The 19,627-nt window shown below is 43.3% G+C and overlaps 1 protein-coding gene across 1 annotated transcript in view; it reads right to left on the bottom strand.

The window, feature by feature from the left end:
* LOC142273417 (uncharacterized) overlaps positions 1–19,627 on the bottom strand; it is a 29,241-nt gene that overhangs the window by 6,157 nt on the left and 3,457 nt on the right. The window contains exon 2 of the mRNA XM_075332528.1: positions 16,545–17,602. Coding sequence (XP_075188643.1) covers positions 16,545–17,596 — 1,052 coding nt within the window. The 5' untranslated portion in view covers positions 17,597–17,602. The remainder of the gene's footprint in view (positions 1–16,544; positions 17,603–19,627) is intronic.

Consider the following 19,627-nt stretch of genomic DNA (forward strand, 5'->3'; position numbering starts at 1 on the left):
GGGACTATTTGGGTCTAAGGAAATTCTGCACTGATGCCTCTGAGTTATGATGCTGCTTGGGCCTCCTCCACTTTCTTTAATAATCCAGTGGTTCAGGAATTTAAATACCTGGCCATAAATGTCTCCACTAACCTAGCTGACTGTATAGCACTAAATCTTGCCTCCCTAATGAGTAGAATCAAGGCTAAAGTAGAGGCATGGTCGAAGCTCCCATTATCAGCTTTGGTTAGGACAAATCTGAATAAATCTGCCTCATGCCTAGTATGTTCTATATATATACTACAGAACTTCCCGATTTGGATCCATAAATTCTGGTTCAGACGAATGCATAACATTTTCAGAGACTTAGTTTGGAAAAAAGGGATCCCTGGGACTAAACTTGAAAAGTTACAGTTGCCTATAGACCAGGGAGGGTTAGCGTTACCGCACACTTGGAGCTACTCCCTAGCAGCCCAGTTACAACATCTTAGGGCCCGAGCAAGTGAGGGGGAGCAGATTAGTGAGCCAGTAATTAATTATCTACTGGGAAAGGGATTTCTCCTAGACAATCATGAAGCTTATCTTTTTAAGACCAAAGCAAGTGGCCTTCATACACTGACCCTAATATACAACGTATGGCGTAATTGTAAAGCGTTACTGGATGTAAAGGAATGTTCCGGATATACTCCTATATGGAATAACCCAAGGCTGGGTGAACTAAAGCAATTGGAGGGGTTTGGAGAATGGAGGAGGGTGGGCTTGAGATGGGTGTATCAGCTTTTTTTCAGATGGACAGTTCCGCTCATTTGAACAGCTGAAGCAGGACTATGGTCTGCCGAATGCTGATTTTTTTCAAGCACTTAAAATTGAGACAAGCAATAGAAATTCAGGGGCATACAATAGACTTGTCTGCTTCACACACTGGGATCTTGGAAAGTGTATTACAATCTACTGCTACAAAGGGAATCTTCTCCTTATTGTATAATTCCTTGCTGAGGGGCATCTTTGGGGACCCCATGGGTAGCACAGAGATAGGGTGGGAGAGAGAATGGGAAAGTATTCTAGAGTCCATTAAAGCACTTTCCATTAATACAACCCAGAGAAGGTCGCAATTATTTCTGGTCCACCGGGTCTACAGAACCCCAAAAGCGTTATTTAAAATGAAACTTAGAGCTGATGATAAATGCCCAATGTGCCCAATATGTTCTGGTCGTGCTCCTATTTAACTGATCTCTGGGAAAAGATAGGCAACTTGATAGAAAGAGTAGTCAATGTCTATATACGCTTGAGCCCGAAATTGGGTATCTTGGGAGTAGTAGTCGAGGAGGTCGGCCCTGCTGCTACACAACGCAATATCAAAAACCCTGTGTCAGACCTGGAAAATGATTACTACACACTGGTTGGCCGCTAGATCACCTGAGATGTCTGAGATAATTGCCAGCCTAAATAATACCATTTTAACCCCTTCAGACCGGCCAATTTTTGCGCTTTCCGTATTTTTTTATTTTTTTTTGCTCCCCTTCTTCCGAGAGCTGGAACTTTTTATTTTTCTGTCAATATTGAAACAATGAGTATTACCATGTACTGGAAAACAGCCAAAAAATTCCAAATGCGGAAAAATTGCAAAAAAAGTGCGATTGCACAATAGTTTTTGAGATATTTTATTCACTGTATTCACTATATGGTAAAACTGATGTGTGGGTGTGATGCCTCATGCTGGGGCGAATTCGTAGACATCAAACATGTAGTGGTTTACTTTTATCTAAGGGGTTAAAAAAATCTGAAGTTTGTCCAAAAAAGTGGCGCATGTTTTGCATCATTTTCCACGACCCATAGCTTTCTAATCTTTTGGGATCTATGGCTCAGTAACGGTTTATTTTTTGTGTCTCGATCTGGCGTTTTTAATGGTACCATCTTTGCGCAGATGCTACATTTTGATCGCCTATTATTGCATTTTGCGCAAAACTTACGGCGACTAAAAAAACGTAATCTTGGCCTTTGCAATTTCTTTGCCACTACGCTGTTTATCGATCAGATTAATTGATTTTATATTTTGATAGAGCGGGCATTTCTGAATGCAGCGATACCAAATGTGTGTATATTTTTCATTTTTTTTAACCTTTTCATTTTTAATAGGGTGAAAGGGGGTGATTTGAACTTCTTTTTTTTTTTTTTTTTTTTTAATTTTTCAAAACTTTTGTTTTTTTTATTTTACTAGTCCTCCTAGGGGACTATAAGGATCAGCAGTCTGGTCACTCATTCTTTTCTCCCTATCAGAGCAGCATCGCTCAGATCTGGAGAAATTCTCATCTCTTGTAACATGCAGTACTCGGCTAACTGGTTACAGGACCTCAGTCATATGAGCTACAGGAGTCATCACATGATGCTGGGCTATGATGACAACCATCGGATCTACGTGATCACGTTACGTGACTTCCGGTGGCGGCCGGTGAGTAAAGTTTTACGACAACCGCGATTTAAATGGCGCGATCACATTTTGACAGCACCAATTAAAGGGGTTAACAGGCAAGGGCAGATCACGGATCTACTCGTGCCTGCCAGGCACACATGTCAGCTGTACAAATCAGCTGAGATGTGCTCTGATCTCCGCTGGCTGCCAGCACTATGACTGCTAGGATGTAATTTTACTGCCCGCAGTCGTTAAGGGGTTAATGGAGAAAATATATATCAAAAGAGGCGCCATTCCAAAGTTCGGTAAACAATGGTGTGAGTGGATTCGAATTCCTTCTGCAGTTTCTGATGAGCTGCCAGTGATTATCTCTTTAATTGTTTGCTTTTATGACCTTGTATTTGATGTGACTTCTATTGCAAATATTAGGGCTACAGCCACATCACATATGTTATACAGAAGAATAGCGCTGTCTCCATAGCTCTTTATACAGTGACTTATAGATCAGACAAGCTCCTCATATTTCGGCAGTTTCTATTTTACTCAGACGCTTTTTATATGAATAAGATCAGTGAGTCTCATTATACCGAGTAGAGAAGTTCCAGGGACAAAGACCCCGTCTCGTACTGACACGCTGGAAGCCCGAAGTCTCCAGCCCCGGGGCCCAGAGTCTCTCATTTTTGGCTCCAGCATTTCCTTTAGAATAAATCCCCTTCTCATACCGTCCTGTAGTGATGACTTTGTTAATCACGTTTTGTTGGAGGGTCGTCTGAATCCATCTAAATGTTATCAATTTATGTGTAAGAAGCAATAATCGTCCTACCACAGTTTTCCCGCGTGTGTCCAGTGTCAGCTCTTCTATATTCCCTTATATAAAACCTTGGTGTCTCTGACCAAACCTGCTGATTATGATCTTACAATCGTAATAACTTTACTCCAAAAAAGTATTTATAGTCCACAGCCTGTGTATAAGATAAGCAGCTTTTGTAAAGCATTTCCTTTGTATTTTAGGTAAAAAATAAATATATAATATAAACACACATGTGGTCAAAATTGTTGGTACCCATTGTTTAATGAAAGAAAAACCCACAATGGTCACAAAAATAACTTGAATCTGACAAAAGTAATAATAAATAAAAAATCTATGAAAATGAACAAATGACAGTCAGACATCACTGCTTTTCGCGTCCACAGAATTTAAAAAAAAAAAACAAAAAAACAAACTTATGAAATCAGCCTGAACAGAAATAGTGGCACCCTTTCCTCCTTAACTTGATATTTGGCTGCACAACCTTTTGAGGCAATTACTGCAATCAAACGATCCCTGTAACTGTCAATAAGACTTATGCGCATCTCAACAGTTATTTTGGTGACTCCTCAAAAGAAAACTGCTCCAGTTGTCTTGTGTTTGAAGGTCGCCTTTTCCAGATGGCATGTTCCAACTCTTTCCAAAGATGCTCAATAGGATTTAGGTCAGGGCTCATAGAGGCCACTTCAGAACAGTCCAATGTTTTCCCCTTAGCCATTTTTGGGTGTTTTTAGCTGTGTGTTTTGGGTCATTATCATGTTGCAAGACCCATGACCTGCGCCTGAGACCAAGCTTTCTGACACTGGGCAGCACATTTCTCTCTAGAATCCCTTGAAAGTCTTGAGATTTCATTGAACCCTGCACAGATTCAAGACACCCAGTGCCAGATGCAGCAAAGTAGCCCCAGAACATTAGTGAGCCTCCTCCATGTTTCACAGTAGGGACAATGTTGTTTTTCTTGATATGCTTCATTTTTCCATCTGTGAACATAGAGCTGATGTGTCTTGCCAAAAAGTTCCATTTTTGTCTCACATTTTTCCAGAAGATTTGTGGCTTGTCAACATGTAGTTTGGCAAATTCCAGTGTGGCTTTTTTATGATTTTTTTTTTTTTTAACAATGGTGTCTTCCTTGGTCATCTATGATGAGGTGCACTTTGGCTCAAGTAATGACGGATGGTGCGATCTGACACTGATGTTCCTTGAGCTTGAAGTTCACCATTATTCTCTTTAAAAGTTTTTATGGGCTCTTTTGTTGCCATTTGTATTATTTGTCTCTTAGATTTGTCATCAATTTTCATCCTGCGGCCACGTCCAGGGAGGTTGTCTACAGTCCCATAGATCTAAAATTTATGAATAATATGTGCAACTGTAGTCACAGGAACATCAAGCTGCTTGGAGATGGTCTTTTAACCTTTACCTTTAACATGCTTGTCTATAATTTTCTTTCTAATCTCTTGAGACAACGTTTTCCTTTTCTTCCTTTGGTCCATGTTGAGTGTGGTACACACCATGTCATCAAACAGTACAGTGAGTATCTGTAGGCCTATATACAGGTCCACTGACTGATTACAAGATTGTAGACACCTGTGATGCTAATTAGTAGACACACCTTGATTTAACATGTCCCTTTCGTCACATTATTTTCAGGGGTACCATCATTTCTGTCCAGGCCTGTTTCATGAGTGTTATTTTTTTTAAATTCTGTGGAAGCAGAAAAGCAGCAATGTCTGACTTTTATTTGTTCATTTTCATAGATTTTTTTTATTATTATTTTTGTCAGATTCAAGTTGTGTGTGACCATTAAAAGTTTTTCTTTAATTAAACGAGCGGAACCAACCAACAATTTTGACCACGTATGTATATGTATATATGTGTGTGTGTTATGTATGTATGTACAGTTAAGTCCAGAAATATTTGGACAGTGACACAATTTTCGCGAGTTGGGCTCTGCATGCCACCACATTGGATTTGAAATGAAACCTCTACAACAGAATTCAAGTGCAGATTGTAACGTTTAATTTGAAGGTTTGAACAAAAATATCTGATAGAAATTGTAGGAATTGTACACATTTCTTTACAAACACTCCACATTTTAGGAGGCCAAAATTAATTGGACAAATAAACCAAACCCAAAAAAAAATATTTTATTTTCAATATTTTGTTGCGAATCCTTTGGAGGCAATCACTGCCTTAAGTCTGGAACCCATGGACATCACCAAACGCTGGGTTTCCTCCTTCTTAATGTTTTGCCAGGCCTTTACAGCCGCAGCCTTCAGGTCTTGCTTGTTTGTGGGTCTTTCCGTCTTAAGTCTGGATTTGAGCAAGTGAAATGCATGCTCAATTGGGTTCAGATCTGGTGATTGACTTGGCCATTGCAGAATGTTCCACTTTTTTGCACTCATGAACTCCTGGGTAGCTTTGGCTGTATGCTTGGGGTCATTGTCCATCTGTACTATGAAGCGCCGTCCGATCAACTTTGCGGCATTTGGCTGAATCTGGGCTGAAAGTATATCCCGGTACACTTCAGACTTCATCCGGCTACTCTTGTCTGCTGTTATGTCATCAATAAACACAAGTGACCCAGTGCCATTGAAAGCCATGCATGCCCATGCCATCACGTTGCCTCCACCATGTTTTACAGAGGATGTGGTGTGCCTTGGATCATGTGCCGTTCCCTTTCTTCTCCAAACTTTTTTCTTCTCATCATTCTGGTACAGGTTGATCTTTGTCTCATCTGTCCATAGAATACTTTTCCAGAACTGAGCTGGCTTCATGAGGTGTTTTTCAGCAAATTTAAATCTGGCCTGTCTATTTTTGGAATTGATGAATGGTTTGCATCTAGATATGAACCCTTTGTATTTACTTTCATGAAGTCTTCTCTTTACTGTTGACTTAGAGACAGATACACCTACTTCACTGAGAGTGTTCTGGACTTCAGTTGATGTTGGGAACGGGTTCTTCTTCACCAAAGAAAGTATGCGGCGATCATCCACCACTGTTGTCATCCGTGGGCGCCCAGGCCTTTTTGAGTTCCCAAGCTCACCAGGCAATTCCTTTTTTCTCAGAATGTACCCGACTGTTGATTTTGCTACTCCAAGCATGTCTGCTATCTCTCTGATGGATTTTTTCTTTTTTTTCAGCCTCAGGATGTTCTGCTTCACCTCAATTGAGAGTTCCTTAGACCGCATGTTGTCTGGTCACAGCAACAGCTTCCAAATACAAAACCACACACCTGTAATCAACCCCAGACCTTTTAACTACTTCATTGATTACAGGTTAACGAGGGAGACGCCTTCAGAGTTAATTGCAGCCCTTAGAGTCCCTTGTCCAATTACTTTTGGACCCTTGAAAAAGAGGAGGCTATGCATTACAGAGCTATGATTCCTAAACCCTTTCTCCGATTTGGATGTGAAAACTCTCATATTGCAGCTGGGAGTGTGCACTTTCAGCCCATATTATATATAGAATTGTATTTCTGAACATGTTTTTGTAAACAGCTAAAATAACAAAACTTGTGTCACTGTCCAAATATTTCTGGACCTAACTGTATGTATATATGTATGCATTAGATATAGATATATATATATAGATATATATATATATATATATATATATATATATATATAAAATATAAAATCTTCATCTTTTACGTTTTAAAATGAACAAAAATGGACAGTTGGCCGATGCAAAAGCTTGGTACCCCGCATGGTTAGTACCTAATAGCACTCCCTTTAGCAAGTGTCACAGCTTGTAAACGCTTTATCATCCATTCTTCTTTGGAGACGTCGGCTAAGAGTGAACCCCAAGAAATGCGCAATCGCCATAGAAGAGGCAACGTATTTGGGGTGCACTATTGGAAGAGGTCTAATTAAGCCTCAGTGAAACAAAACTGAAGCCATACAAAGCTGTCCTAGACCCCTGAATAAAAAGCAGGTATTAGATTAGGGGATTGCAAGGTATTACCAGAGGTTTATTCCTAATTGTGCATCTATTTTAACCCCTCTTACAGACCTCACAAAAGGAAAAAGCTCTGTAATGTTTAAATAGACATCAGAGGCGAAAAGAGCGCTCCAGGCCCTGAAACAAGCCCTATGTTCCCAACCGATATTAATCTTCAGATTTTCAGTAACCCTTTATCTGCAAAGTGATGATTCAGATGATGGGGTAGAAGTAGTTTTGTCACAGATGAATGATGGGGAAGAGCACTTTGTGTTGTACATCAGCTGGAAACTAATGATCATGAGAAAAGGTAAGTGGCCACGGAAAAAGACGCTTTGGCCATTAAGTGGGCTCTGGACTCCAATATACTATCTGCTGGGGAGAGAGAGTTTCACCTGGTCACGAGCCATTGAAATGGATGAAGAGTAATTGGGAAAAGAATTGTAGAGTGACATGGTGGTTTCTAGCCCTCCAACCTTTTAGGTTTTCTGTTCCGGGCAGGGCTGGTAGCCTTCAGGGACATGGTGAAGGGTTATCACATACTCAGTATCTGATAAACTATAGGGCTCGACCCCATAGCCTTTCACAAGAAATGGAGTGTATTGTATGGTGAAGTTTATAAAGGGGTCTATGTTTCTCCTAAAATCTTGCTGTATACTGAGGAAAGCCAGGTAGGACGGGTTACATCCCAGCACTGCAGGTTCTGATGAGCTGCACCGGGCTAGCTGTGCGTATAACCTGGCCAGCTGTGCATATAACCTGGCTAGGTGATCACCTTAGTTACACAGACTGGGGAGGGAGAAAGACATCTCTCTGAGAGGAAAATGCACAGACAGTGTACACTGAACTGTAAGTACAACTGGATGCCATAGACAACAGACATTCCTGTGTGACTGGACTGGGACTAGACCGGCCGTGTCTGAGTAGCCAGGGTTTGTGTTATTTCACTAGCACCTGGACAAGGCTAGGGATTTTATATTTATGCTTTTATTTTCCTGTGCAACCAGTGACAATAATCTGACACAGACAGCTCTATAACCATGTAGCGGCTTCCAGAGACCTGAATTGTGGGCTACAAACAGACCACGCCGTACCCTTCACCCCGGGAAAGGTGATCCCCCACATAACGAGTACATCACACTACATATAACAATAAATGGGACAATATGGGCAATGTCCAGAAAAAACATTTGGAGATTTTGAAAGTTAACTCTGTGACGACATGGACTCTCACGGGTTAAAGTTTCTTAACATTCAGCCAGACGTGTTGTTCTTTTGTGTATTACCTCATGTTTGCTTAGCTATTGTTTCTCCAGACCCTTCCAGTAATCATTGTAATGTAGTTGTGTATTGCTAATGTGATTACCTTAGTAGCCATTGTCTAGTTGGTGACTTGCAGACTCCATGTAGATATCCTCAGTCTTCCTACCCACATCATTTAAATGAACATTATCCATGCAGCTTGAAATTCATCCAATGGGAGAAGCAATCTTGTCCAACCAATCGATGAGGACGCAGTGTATCCAAAGGGAAGGCTGTGGCTATAAAAGGGGATTTCTAAGTGACCAGGTTGTTGTTGATGGATGCTGATGGATCCAGTCTAAGCTCTTAGGAGCTGACTAGGGGATCATAACCAAGATATCTTGTGGACTCAGTGGCTCCGACTAGAGGAACACTTGGATACAAGACTTCAAACCAGAGACTACTTAAGGAGAAAACCCAGGTTAGGACAATTCGGTCACCTGGTACAGACTTTGCAGACCTCAGCCAGCTTCCTAAATCTGGCGTTATTCCAGTCTCGGTGGGTGCCCGCCGAAAGCGGGGTGCTGCTGGATTGGAGTAATTAGCCCTGGAACCTCTGAGGCATGGACATTCTAAATCCCTGGTGAGCCAGCGGAAGGGTGAGACTCTGTTGCCTGTTACATTTGTGTGTTTTGCTGGTTATGTGTTGTGTGCCGTTACTTGGTTGGGGATCCAATAAAGTCTAATTATTGTGGTTCCCTCACCCTGTGTTGCCTGAGTAGTGTTCCGCCCACGGTTAAGGAGGCCGGCGTTCAGTTGGGATGAGCCCTGAGTCACACTGTCTTTCTAAAGGCAGCCGGTTTTAGCGGACGAGAGCACCCACTGAGCCCCGTGTCTCCACAATTGGTGGCAGCAGTGGGATACTACTCAGCCTGGTTTACCCAGGGGAGCTGCAGCGGACTGGTGTTCTTGGACACCGTCTAGGGCTCAACAACCAGGGAGGCACATAAGCATACCCAGCAGGCCATAGGGGAGGCATTCAGGTTTCGGACGCTGCCATGTCCAACCCCACCAGCTCAGCCATGGTACAAGGACCGGAGAGGAGTTACGACAGCAGCAGTAAATGGATGCTACAGGATCTGTGCCAGATGCGAAAGATTGAATACAGGAACACTGACACTCGGTCAGACTTGATCCGGAAATTAGTCTGTTGGGATGCCCAGAATGATGCAGAGGATGATGAGGACACTGCCATTGTGGTATCAGAGGAGGTAAACGCTGTATCCCATCCTAGAGCCAGTGACAGTCTGGAAACAAACCAAACCCAAGCAGACCGAGTCAAGGTATTGTTGACTGTATTGGGGCCTGAAGCTTCAAGGGAAGAGAGGGCTGGTGTTCTGCAATTCGTGTTTGGATTTCCAATTTCCTTACCACCAGCCCCTACCTCCAGAATGGACCACCACCAAGGGAGTCATCTTCGTTACAGGGACGTGCCAGTGTTTAATGATTCCAGCACCGAGATAGATGAACACTTGCAAAACTTTGAGGTGCTAATGCGTATGCACCAGGTGCCCACAGCTGAGTTTTCCAAATACCTGTGAACAAGCTTGCCTGTCCGGGCCCAGGAGGCTGACCGATCACTTGGGCCTCAGGACTGCTTGGAATTATTAAGGACACTTTGTTGGCCCTTTTTACCATAACCCCCGAGAGACATCGCACTAAGTTTCGGACTATGTCTCGCCAGGGTGTCTCGTATGTCGAATTTGGCAGTCAACTCCGACGACACTGTAACCTCTGGCTCGATGGTCGGGCTGCCCACTCCGCTGCTGCCCTCCGGGATGTGATGGTGCTCGAACAGCTGCTGGAGAAGATGGACCCGGAAATCCGAGAATGGGTAGTTGACAGGAAGCCCGAAACCCCAGAGCAAGCAGCGCGATTGGCTGATGAATTTACAGCCAACCTACCCAGCTGGAGGCCCAATAGGCCCACCGATCCGAGGAGGTCCCTCAACCATGGATCCAAGCAACCCCCAGATCCCGTGCTGGACTAACTCATTACCCCACAGAAGCCCCAACAAGACAAAGGTTTACCAACAAGGTGGGTGACTTGTCTATCCCACGGCGCTGTTATACGTGTGGGCGCCTTGGACACATGGCCAAAGAGTGTCTACAAAACCGGGGCCCCATGCCTGGAGCCCGTCTGCCAGTCCAACCAGTCAACATATGCCGAGATGAACCAACGAGACCTGAGGAATACTACTCCCGAGAAACACCAATAGCTGAGGAAGTGGTTTACCCAGTCCACACCCTACGGCAGGCCGGATACCGTACACCAGCCAACCTCCATCCCCACATCCAGACGGTCAAGGTCGGTAATATACAGGCTCAGGGACTTCTAGACACTGGATCTTCCATCACCCTGGTCAGCCCAGATATTGTTCCCACAGAACATCATTTACCTGGCTGCCAAGTGACCATAACCCTTGCTGGGGGCCAGCACTCGAACATCCCTCTAGCACGAGTGCAGTTGGACTGGGGAACTGACCAAGGAGAGGTTGAAGTAGGGCTCATGGACGGCCTCCCCACCCCTGTAATTTTGGGAAATGACCTAGGACAAGGACTGTCCAGCCAGTTTGTCACCGCCATCACCTGCAGCCAATCCAAACACCATCCTGGTGCAGGTCTTTCTTCCAGCCCATCAGAGGAGAACCCTCCTCCTCAATCTTCAGCCTCCTCATCAGAGCCAACAAATGTGAGTACATCAGACCCAACTGTGGCCATTGATTGGGGGGAGATAGATCGTAAGGAATTCAGGGAAGCCCAACTGTCAGACCCCACCCTAGAGCTTATCCGTAGTGCGGCCACTCAACCTGGGGGAGGAAATCAGGGGGAGGTGTATAGATGGGAAAAAGGCCTCTTATATCGGGAGAAGCCCGCATCCTGCCCAAAAAAACCCTGGACCCGTGTACATCAGCTTGTGGTACCCCAGCAATACCGACCCCAACTATTGCGTTTAGCTCATTATGTTCCTGCGGCTGGGCACATGGGGACCAAAAAGACTCGGGCCCGCCTGCTGCGTAGTTTTTTCTGGCCAAAGGTCACTCAAGAAGTGCAAAAATGCAGAGCCTCTTGCCCAGTGTGTCAGCGTATGGGGGGAGCCCCATGTCGTGCCCCACTTCAACCCATGCCCTTGATAGAACCGTTCCAGAGAGTTGCCATTGATATAGTAGGCCCCTTAGCCATCCCCAGCCGCAGTGGAAATAGATTCATTCTCCCCCTGGTAGACTTTGCCACCCGTTACCCAGAAGCCGTTGCCTTAAGCTCCATAGATGCAGAGCACGTGGCTCAAGCTCTACTGGACATCTTTAGCCGGGTAGGGTTTCCACAGGAAGTATTGACTGACCAGGGGGCACAGTTTCAAAGTGAACTGATTCAGACCCTGTGGGAGAAACATGGAGTCCGCCCCATGCGCACAACCCCCTACCATCCTGAAACAAATGGATTGTGTGAGCGCTTCAACAAAACGCTCAAACAGCTCATTAGCCGATATGCGGAGTCCGAGGGGGGGGACTGGGAGAAAAACCTGCAGCAGCTCCTTTTTGCTTACCGGGAGGTGCCGCAGGACTCCACTGGGTTCTCCCCCTTCTAATTGATGTACGGCCGAAAAGTACGAGGGACCCTAGAGCTGGTACGAGAGAGTTGGGAGGGCACCTTCCCCACAGAAGAGGTTCCCATACTGGACTATGTTTAAAAGTTTAGGGAAAGGATGAGGCACCTCATGGCGTTAGCCCACGGGAATTTAGAAGTGGCCCAGGAAAGGCAAAAACGATGTTACAACCGCACTGCCCAGCTCTGAGAATTTGCCTGTGGACAGAAGGTCCTAGTACTAGTACCGGTACGTAAAAACAAGCTGCAAGCCATGTGGGTGGGTCCATTCAGCATTACCAAGAAATGTGGCAATACTGACTACACCGTGGCCCTGGATCGAGCAGGTATTCGTGAGCGTACCTACCACATTAACAGGCTAAAAGCTTTTGAGGAACGAGAGGTCACCAATTTAGCAGTTTGTTGTCCAGAGTTAGATGATCCAGAGTTGGACCAGATCCCAGACCTATTAGTGGACTCCAAAAGGGAAATGGGGGTAAAAGATGTATCACTGGGGGAGCAGCTTTGTCCATCACAGAAGTGACAGATATCAGACATACTCGGAACGTATGTATCCCTGTTCACAAGTCAGCCTGGTAGAACCCCCCTGGTCCAGCATCATGTCAACACAGGGGCAGCCACCCCACTAAGACAACCCGCCTACCGGGTGACACCTCCTGTGTTGGCAATGATGAAGGCCGAGGTGGATGACATGTTAAATATGGGAGTCATAGTTCCCTCACATAGCCCATGGGCTGCCAGTGTTGTGTTAGTGCCAAAAAAGGACAAGAGTACTCATTTCTGTGTGGACTATAGACGGCTCAATGAGGTCACGATTACAGATGCTTACCCCATGCCCCGGGTGTATGAACTACTAGATAGGTTAGGGGGGTCTCGGTTTATATCTACCCTCGATTTGAGCAAGGGATACTGGCAGATCCCACTCACAAATGAGGCTCAAGAGAAATCGGCCTTCATAACCCCTTTTGGCCTATTTGAGTTTACCAGCATGCCTTTTGGGATGAAAAATGCCCCGGCCACCTTCCAGAGGATGGTAGACCATTTACTAGAGGGATGTCAGGGATATGCCCAGGCCTATTTGGATGACATCGCTATCTTCAGCAACACTTGGGAAGAGCATGTTCAGCACGTGTCCCAGGTTCTGCAGAGGGTAGCCCAAGCCCAGCTCACCATCCGATCTGACAAATGCCAAATGGGGATGGCCGAAGTGCTATACCTGGGACATCGGGTGGGAAGTGGGTGCATTTGTCCCGAACCTGCAAAAGTAGAAGCCATTATCCAGTGGCCACGCCCGGTCAATCAAAAACAGGTCCGCGCGTTTCTAGGAACCGCAAACTATTATCGAAAGTTTATCCCCAATTACAGTACCATAGCAAAACCGCTCACTGACCTCACAACCAAAAGATATGCTCGTAATCTTATCTAGACCCCAGAATGTGAAACTGCGTTCCTCCAAATGAAAGACCGGCTATCCCAAAGCCCAGTCCGGACTGCTCCTGACTTCCGTCGCAGATTCATCGTCCAAACAGACGCATCGGACACAGGACTAGGAGCTGTACATAGCCAAGTGGGGGACAACGGTGAGGAAGCTGTTGGACCGAGAGAGGGCTTACGCCACCATAGAAAAAGAATGCCTGGCCATAGTCTGGGCCCTGAAAAAATTGCAGCCCTACCTCTATGGCAATGAGTTCACAGTCCTCACTGACCACAATCCATTGAATTGGCTAAATCGCACTGCCGGGGACAACGGACGCTTGCTCAGGTGGAGTCAGGCATTACAATCTCACAATTTTTCCATCTTCCATAAACAGGGCAAGAACCATGGAAATGCGAATGGTCTTTCCCGACAGGTGGAGAAGGATGATCAGAAGCCTATCCTGTCTGCCTAATATTAAGAAGGGGGAGGAATGTGACGACATGGACTCTCATGGGTCAAAGTTTCTTAACATTCAGCCAGACGTATTGTTCTTTTGTGTATTACCTCATGTTTGCTTAGCTATTGTTTCTCCAGACTGTTAAATAATGGGTTTAGGGCGACAACTGCATAGCCAGTATATAAATGATTGGAGCGAAGATAGGTCAAAAACATATTATGGATTTATTCAGATAAGAATTGGAGGGTTACAGTCATTAGAGAAAAATAACTGTCTTGGCTTGAGTTAATAGATGGATAGACAGAAAAAATAACAGTTCATTTATCTTACATCGCTGTAGTGTGTAAGCCGTCTCGGGATGATCTGTAGATGGTCTGGTCGGATGAGTCCGTCTTTCTCCTCCCTCCTTCTCCTCCTTCTCCTCAACAATTTGAAGTGTGGGCTTCTTTTATAACCCAAACCCCTCCTCCTGATTGCCCTTATCTCTTTACATGGTAACACAAAAAGTAACTATCCTAATTTAGTTGAGCATTACATCATGTCACGTGGTACGTTTTACCCGCGAAATAAGTGTACTTGCGCACTAGAGACTTGTAACAAAACCTACTTCAACTTATATATAAACCCTTTGAGGCTCGCTGAACTTTGACCTTAAAGAAACAGTAAGAAGGTTCTCATAGCTATTTCAGCTCTTAGCCCAACATTCCAAACAGAATATAGCAATATGCTGACAACTTTGATGAACAACTAGCAGATGGCCTTGGTTTTACCATCTCAAACTCTTGGTTAGCATTTTCCAACTTACAGACTCTCCTTAAAGGGATTGGCGAAATATACATATATTTATGAATATATGTACTCCAGTCTATGAATCAATCTCCATAAACTCACTATTTTACAGTCCCCCCTTATATGGAAGTTTGATGAACCCCGGGAAACCCTAACTCAATCGTGTCATCATTCGTATCACATACATTCTTGTTGGAAATTCTAGACCAATATTTGACTTGATAAACCAATCTGCAACTTTCTGTCAAAAAGTCATCTTGCGATTTAACATTCCTCTAAGAATGTTATCTTCCTTTTTCATTTCTATTTTTATGTTCCTATATATCTTCTGAATTCTACACATCACAAAAACTTGATATATAATACACATCAAAACTAATAAAAATATGATTATGATGGGATTAAATAAAACATTTCCAACCGCTGACTGAAAAGATGACTGAGACCAGGAATGTACAGATTTACTAAAACTCTTCCACCAAGTTCTACCTGACATTCCATTCCATTCGTGTTCAATATCACTTAATTCACCTTGTTCATGCCTGAATATAATTTCTGCTTCCTTTAACTGTTTCGTTAATAAATCTAACAAACCCTTGTCTTTCTTTATTTCACTTGTCCACATATCCCAAGGAAAATCATTTATCTGTGATAAATTGAATTGTATCGGAAATGCCGTTAAGTTTCTCTTTCCTATAGAAGTGATATTAAAACTTCCTTCCTTCTTTGAAAGAGATCTCACATTTCCTTCTATACAATACAAACCCATAGGTAGGTTTTCCTTATGTACACAAGCAGAATAGAAAACAGAAACCTTCTCTGTCTCAGACATGACCTGAAAACAAATCTTAGTTGGACTTACTGGAGTCACCAGATCATGTAGTGTCTGTACAGTCTCTATTCTCGCATGACAAGAAGAATGATTATGAAAACATGAATGATAAATCACCTTATCCTGTCCAGGTAAACACATCACCTTAGAAACAAAATGCAAACATGAAGAAATGTCTACTTGTTCAGTGTTCACTCCATCAAATGCAAAATCTGTGTACTGCAGTTGATAGAACACTTGTTGTGTGTTGCTCACAGGTATACCCAAAACTGTAACAGGAACAATAGTCCCCTCTCTTCCAATCACCGGGATTAGTGATGTGCCAACACAAATGTTTCGTTCACATCCTAACCACTTATTTACCCACAAATCCGTATGATTCAATGCAAAATCATACTCTACAGGTAAATTTCGCAGTATTCCCAGTGGAGTAATTCCACTCTGTAAAGCTTGTGCAATCAGCTTCAAATTAGAAGAGTACTCTACCTGTATCTCCAGGCACACTTTAGCCACTTGTGTTTCGTGTGTGCTTTCCACGAGAGCTAATGTAGCATCCTGTAGATGTGACACGGAAGAGCCTAGTACAGCAGCTGTATTCATTACCATCTTTTCAAGAAGTTGATTCAGACTCTTCTGAACCTTTACACCTTTTCCTCCAATAAAACCAATATTATCCAAATCTGACTTAAGCGTCTGTATATTCATGGCATTAGTCAGACTTCCCACTGTCCCAATTCCTCCCAGAATTCCTTCTAACACTCCTCTCTTACTCCTAGTCTGAGTAGTTCTTTTCCCAAACCACTGTTCTATCCCCATCTCCATGTTTATGAGATGTGATTGACACTGAGGAAACCTGGTAGAGATCTTCCAATGAGACATATTGAAAGTCCACACCACTGTCATAAATTCTCCATCCCTTAATAAGGACTTGGACTGAAATTGATTAATTTGGAAAGGAGTAGACGGCATGAACCTCATGTCTGTGCATGCACTATCTGCTGCTGACCAAATATTCACACTAACGTCTTTACAATGTCTGTAATGTGTCTTTGTTTCAACGCAACACTGGTAAATTCCAGAGTCCCTGGAAGATGGATTCTCTATGGAAAAAATGAAAGTATCATCCATCCACCTGATATTACCAATCTGACCTCTGTGAATGACATTAGTTGGACTGTTTAAAAAACTTCCCAAAAATGATGAATTTTTGGTCCATGTCAACAAAGACTCAGAAGGCAATTTCAACCTTGTGTTACATTTTAACATTATGGGTAATGTATTTACTTTATTATGTACTGTCTGTGGTGAAACCCTTATTTCCGGAACTATAGTGTTAGTAACGGTAAACACTACAGATACCTGAACTTGCACAGGTTCCCGTGTTATCTGGAAATTCCATGTTTTGACCCAATCTTTATCTCCTTCTGAAATGGAGAGTAAAGAAGGATCCAGAATTTTCCCAAAAACCTGAGTTTTTAACAAAATTTCTGCTTTGGATCTTCCAAACTTTCCCCTTGCAATCATGTCATTTGTAATATCACCGGACCATACAGCAGGTTCATCACCTCTGATCTCTATGTTCCAGTATAGTACATCTGTAGGAGAACATTCCCATGTACCCGTTTTATTATTGTGTACATATTCTCCTTGTAATTGTGTGAATCTAGTTTTAGGTCCTGCAATCGCATGTAATATTATGTCTGTGTCGTGTATGAAATGTAATTCAATGCAACATTTTGTTCCATATCCCATGCAGATATTTCCTGTTATCTCCACAGAATCGTCCGTGATGTTCTCTGTCAGTAAGTTCCGTGTATCTGATCCTCTTGGTCTTCGAGAATGTTGAATCTCTCTAGTCTGTTCATTCACATCATTGGCGATTGTTCCTTGATGTAACATGTAAACAATGACGAAAATAAAGCAAAGCAGCAGGAACGTAGATCCCATCACGTAGAAGCTGGTCTTGAGCTTGGGAAGATGTTCTTTCTCCAGAAGGCTTGATGTCATCTTTCCTTCACAGTCTTTAGGTTCTTTATTCCAGTTCGTATAGGAATCCATTTCTTCCTGGAAAGAAATGCAGTATCATTATTTTGTCACAAATATTTTGCACTGGTCAACGTGAACCCACACTTTTTGTGTTTTCCGGGTCTTTTTTACCACATTTGACACTCGGTGCACAAGAATCATGACTTGTCCCATAGTCTCAAGGACTTCAAAAGGACCTTCCCAATTACACTCCCATGGACCACTCTTGCGAAAGGTTTTGATCATCACTAGAGCACCTTTCTTGAATTTGGACTCATAGGGTGGCTCCATTTTCTGCATTCTTGATGCCGCATATGGCAGAATCGCTTTCAGGTTCTCCTGTAGCGATCTCAACCATTGGGACCTTGAGATAGCATCTTTTTGTGGAGTGGATAAAAATGGCTCATGTGGAAACCACAATGGCATTTTTCTTCCCGTCATCAACTCAAACGGAGTGAATTGAGTTGTAGAAGAGATTGAACCTCTTATACTCATCAGTATGAAAGGAACCTTGTCAACCCAAGTGTTACCTTTGTCCAAAAGCATCTTTGCAATTCTGGACTTGATTGTCCTATTCATTCTTTCCACAATTCCCGCAGATTGTGGATGATAGGGGACATGAAATTGCTGTCGCGCCCCTAGAATAGCACAAGCAGTTTGCATGATTTTACCTGTGAAGTGGCTACCTCGATCGGAGGTAATCATCCTTGGGATCCCCCAAGTACAAAAGACATGTTGTACCAACTCCCTTGCTGTGGACAAAGCATCATCTTTCCTAACAGGTAATATTTCTACCCATTTTGAGAACACATCTACCACAATCAATGCATACCTGAGACCATGTTTACCTGAGGGTAAAGGACCAATATAGTCTATCTGCAGTGTAGACCATGGACCATCTGCAGGTGCGATCCGTAGAAGTGGTGGCTTCTGTCCTTTAGGTCTTGGATTTATTTGGGCACAAATGAGACATGATAGTACAACACTTTGAACTGTTTCGTCCATTTTTTCCCAATAAAATTTCTCCTTGAGAATGACTAACAATTTCTGTTGTCCCAAGTGACCTAAACTCTCATGGTTGTATCGAGTGAATTCTACCTGTAGATGTTTTGGTACAACTGGACGCAATTCTTCATTTGAACTGTGACACAAAACCCCATTTTCACAAATGAAAGGAGGTTTTGGATCATCCAGAAAAATAACAAGAGAAGGATCTTTTCTCTGTTCCTCTGCAAATGAAGGTATGTACGTATCTGCTCTCTGAACCGCTGAATTCTCAGAAGGTTCGGAGTCAAACACTTCCTCTCCTGTCAGGGCAGCTTCTTTGGCTAGAGCATCTGCGGTTGCATTTCCTACAGATAACTCATCATCAGATCTTTGATGTGCAGCGACTTTCACTATAGCAAATCTATTTGGGGCCCTAGATGCCATCTCAAAAATTGATTCTAGAGTTTCGCGGTGCAACAAGGCTTTGTTGGACGAGTCCACGTAGCCTCTCCTTTTTCCAAACAGGCAGGTAATCGGTTAGGGATCTGACAACATAGGAGCTATCACTGTAGATTACCATTGGAGTTTGATCATCAGCTTCATTCAGCTGTAGGACCATTCTTACCGCTTCTATCTCTGCCCTTTGAGCTGAGAAATGACTTGGTAACTTGTGTTTTACCACTTGTCCTCGCTTGGAATAGAAAATTCCATATCCTGTGTGATAATGTCCTTCCAGAAAAAATCTAGAACCGTCTACAAACACAGGTTCATCTGCGTCTTCCGACTGTCGTCTGAAGAGAGATGGACTTGGTTCATGGAACGTTTCTATGCAATCATGGGTTTGTCCTTCATACTGCATCAATTGAGGAAGAACATACTTGGCCTTATAATCTACCTCAATTTGATTTGGAGACAATGAGAGCAATCAATGGGCAAATCTCTGATTTGACACACCTGGGATGTTTTTCTCAAAGAGAAGTTTCAGTGTGGAATGTGGCGTTTGGAGAATAACCTTTTGGAACCCGATGATGTGTTGAGTGATTTTTATCGCAAAATACACTCCCACCAGGTGTCTTG

The sequence above is a fragment of the Anomaloglossus baeobatrachus genome, unplaced genomic scaffold (assembly GCF_048569485.1).
Source record: "Anomaloglossus baeobatrachus isolate aAnoBae1 unplaced genomic scaffold, aAnoBae1.hap1 Scaffold_362, whole genome shotgun sequence".
Lineage (NCBI taxonomy): Eukaryota > Metazoa > Chordata > Amphibia > Anura > Aromobatidae > Anomaloglossus > Anomaloglossus baeobatrachus.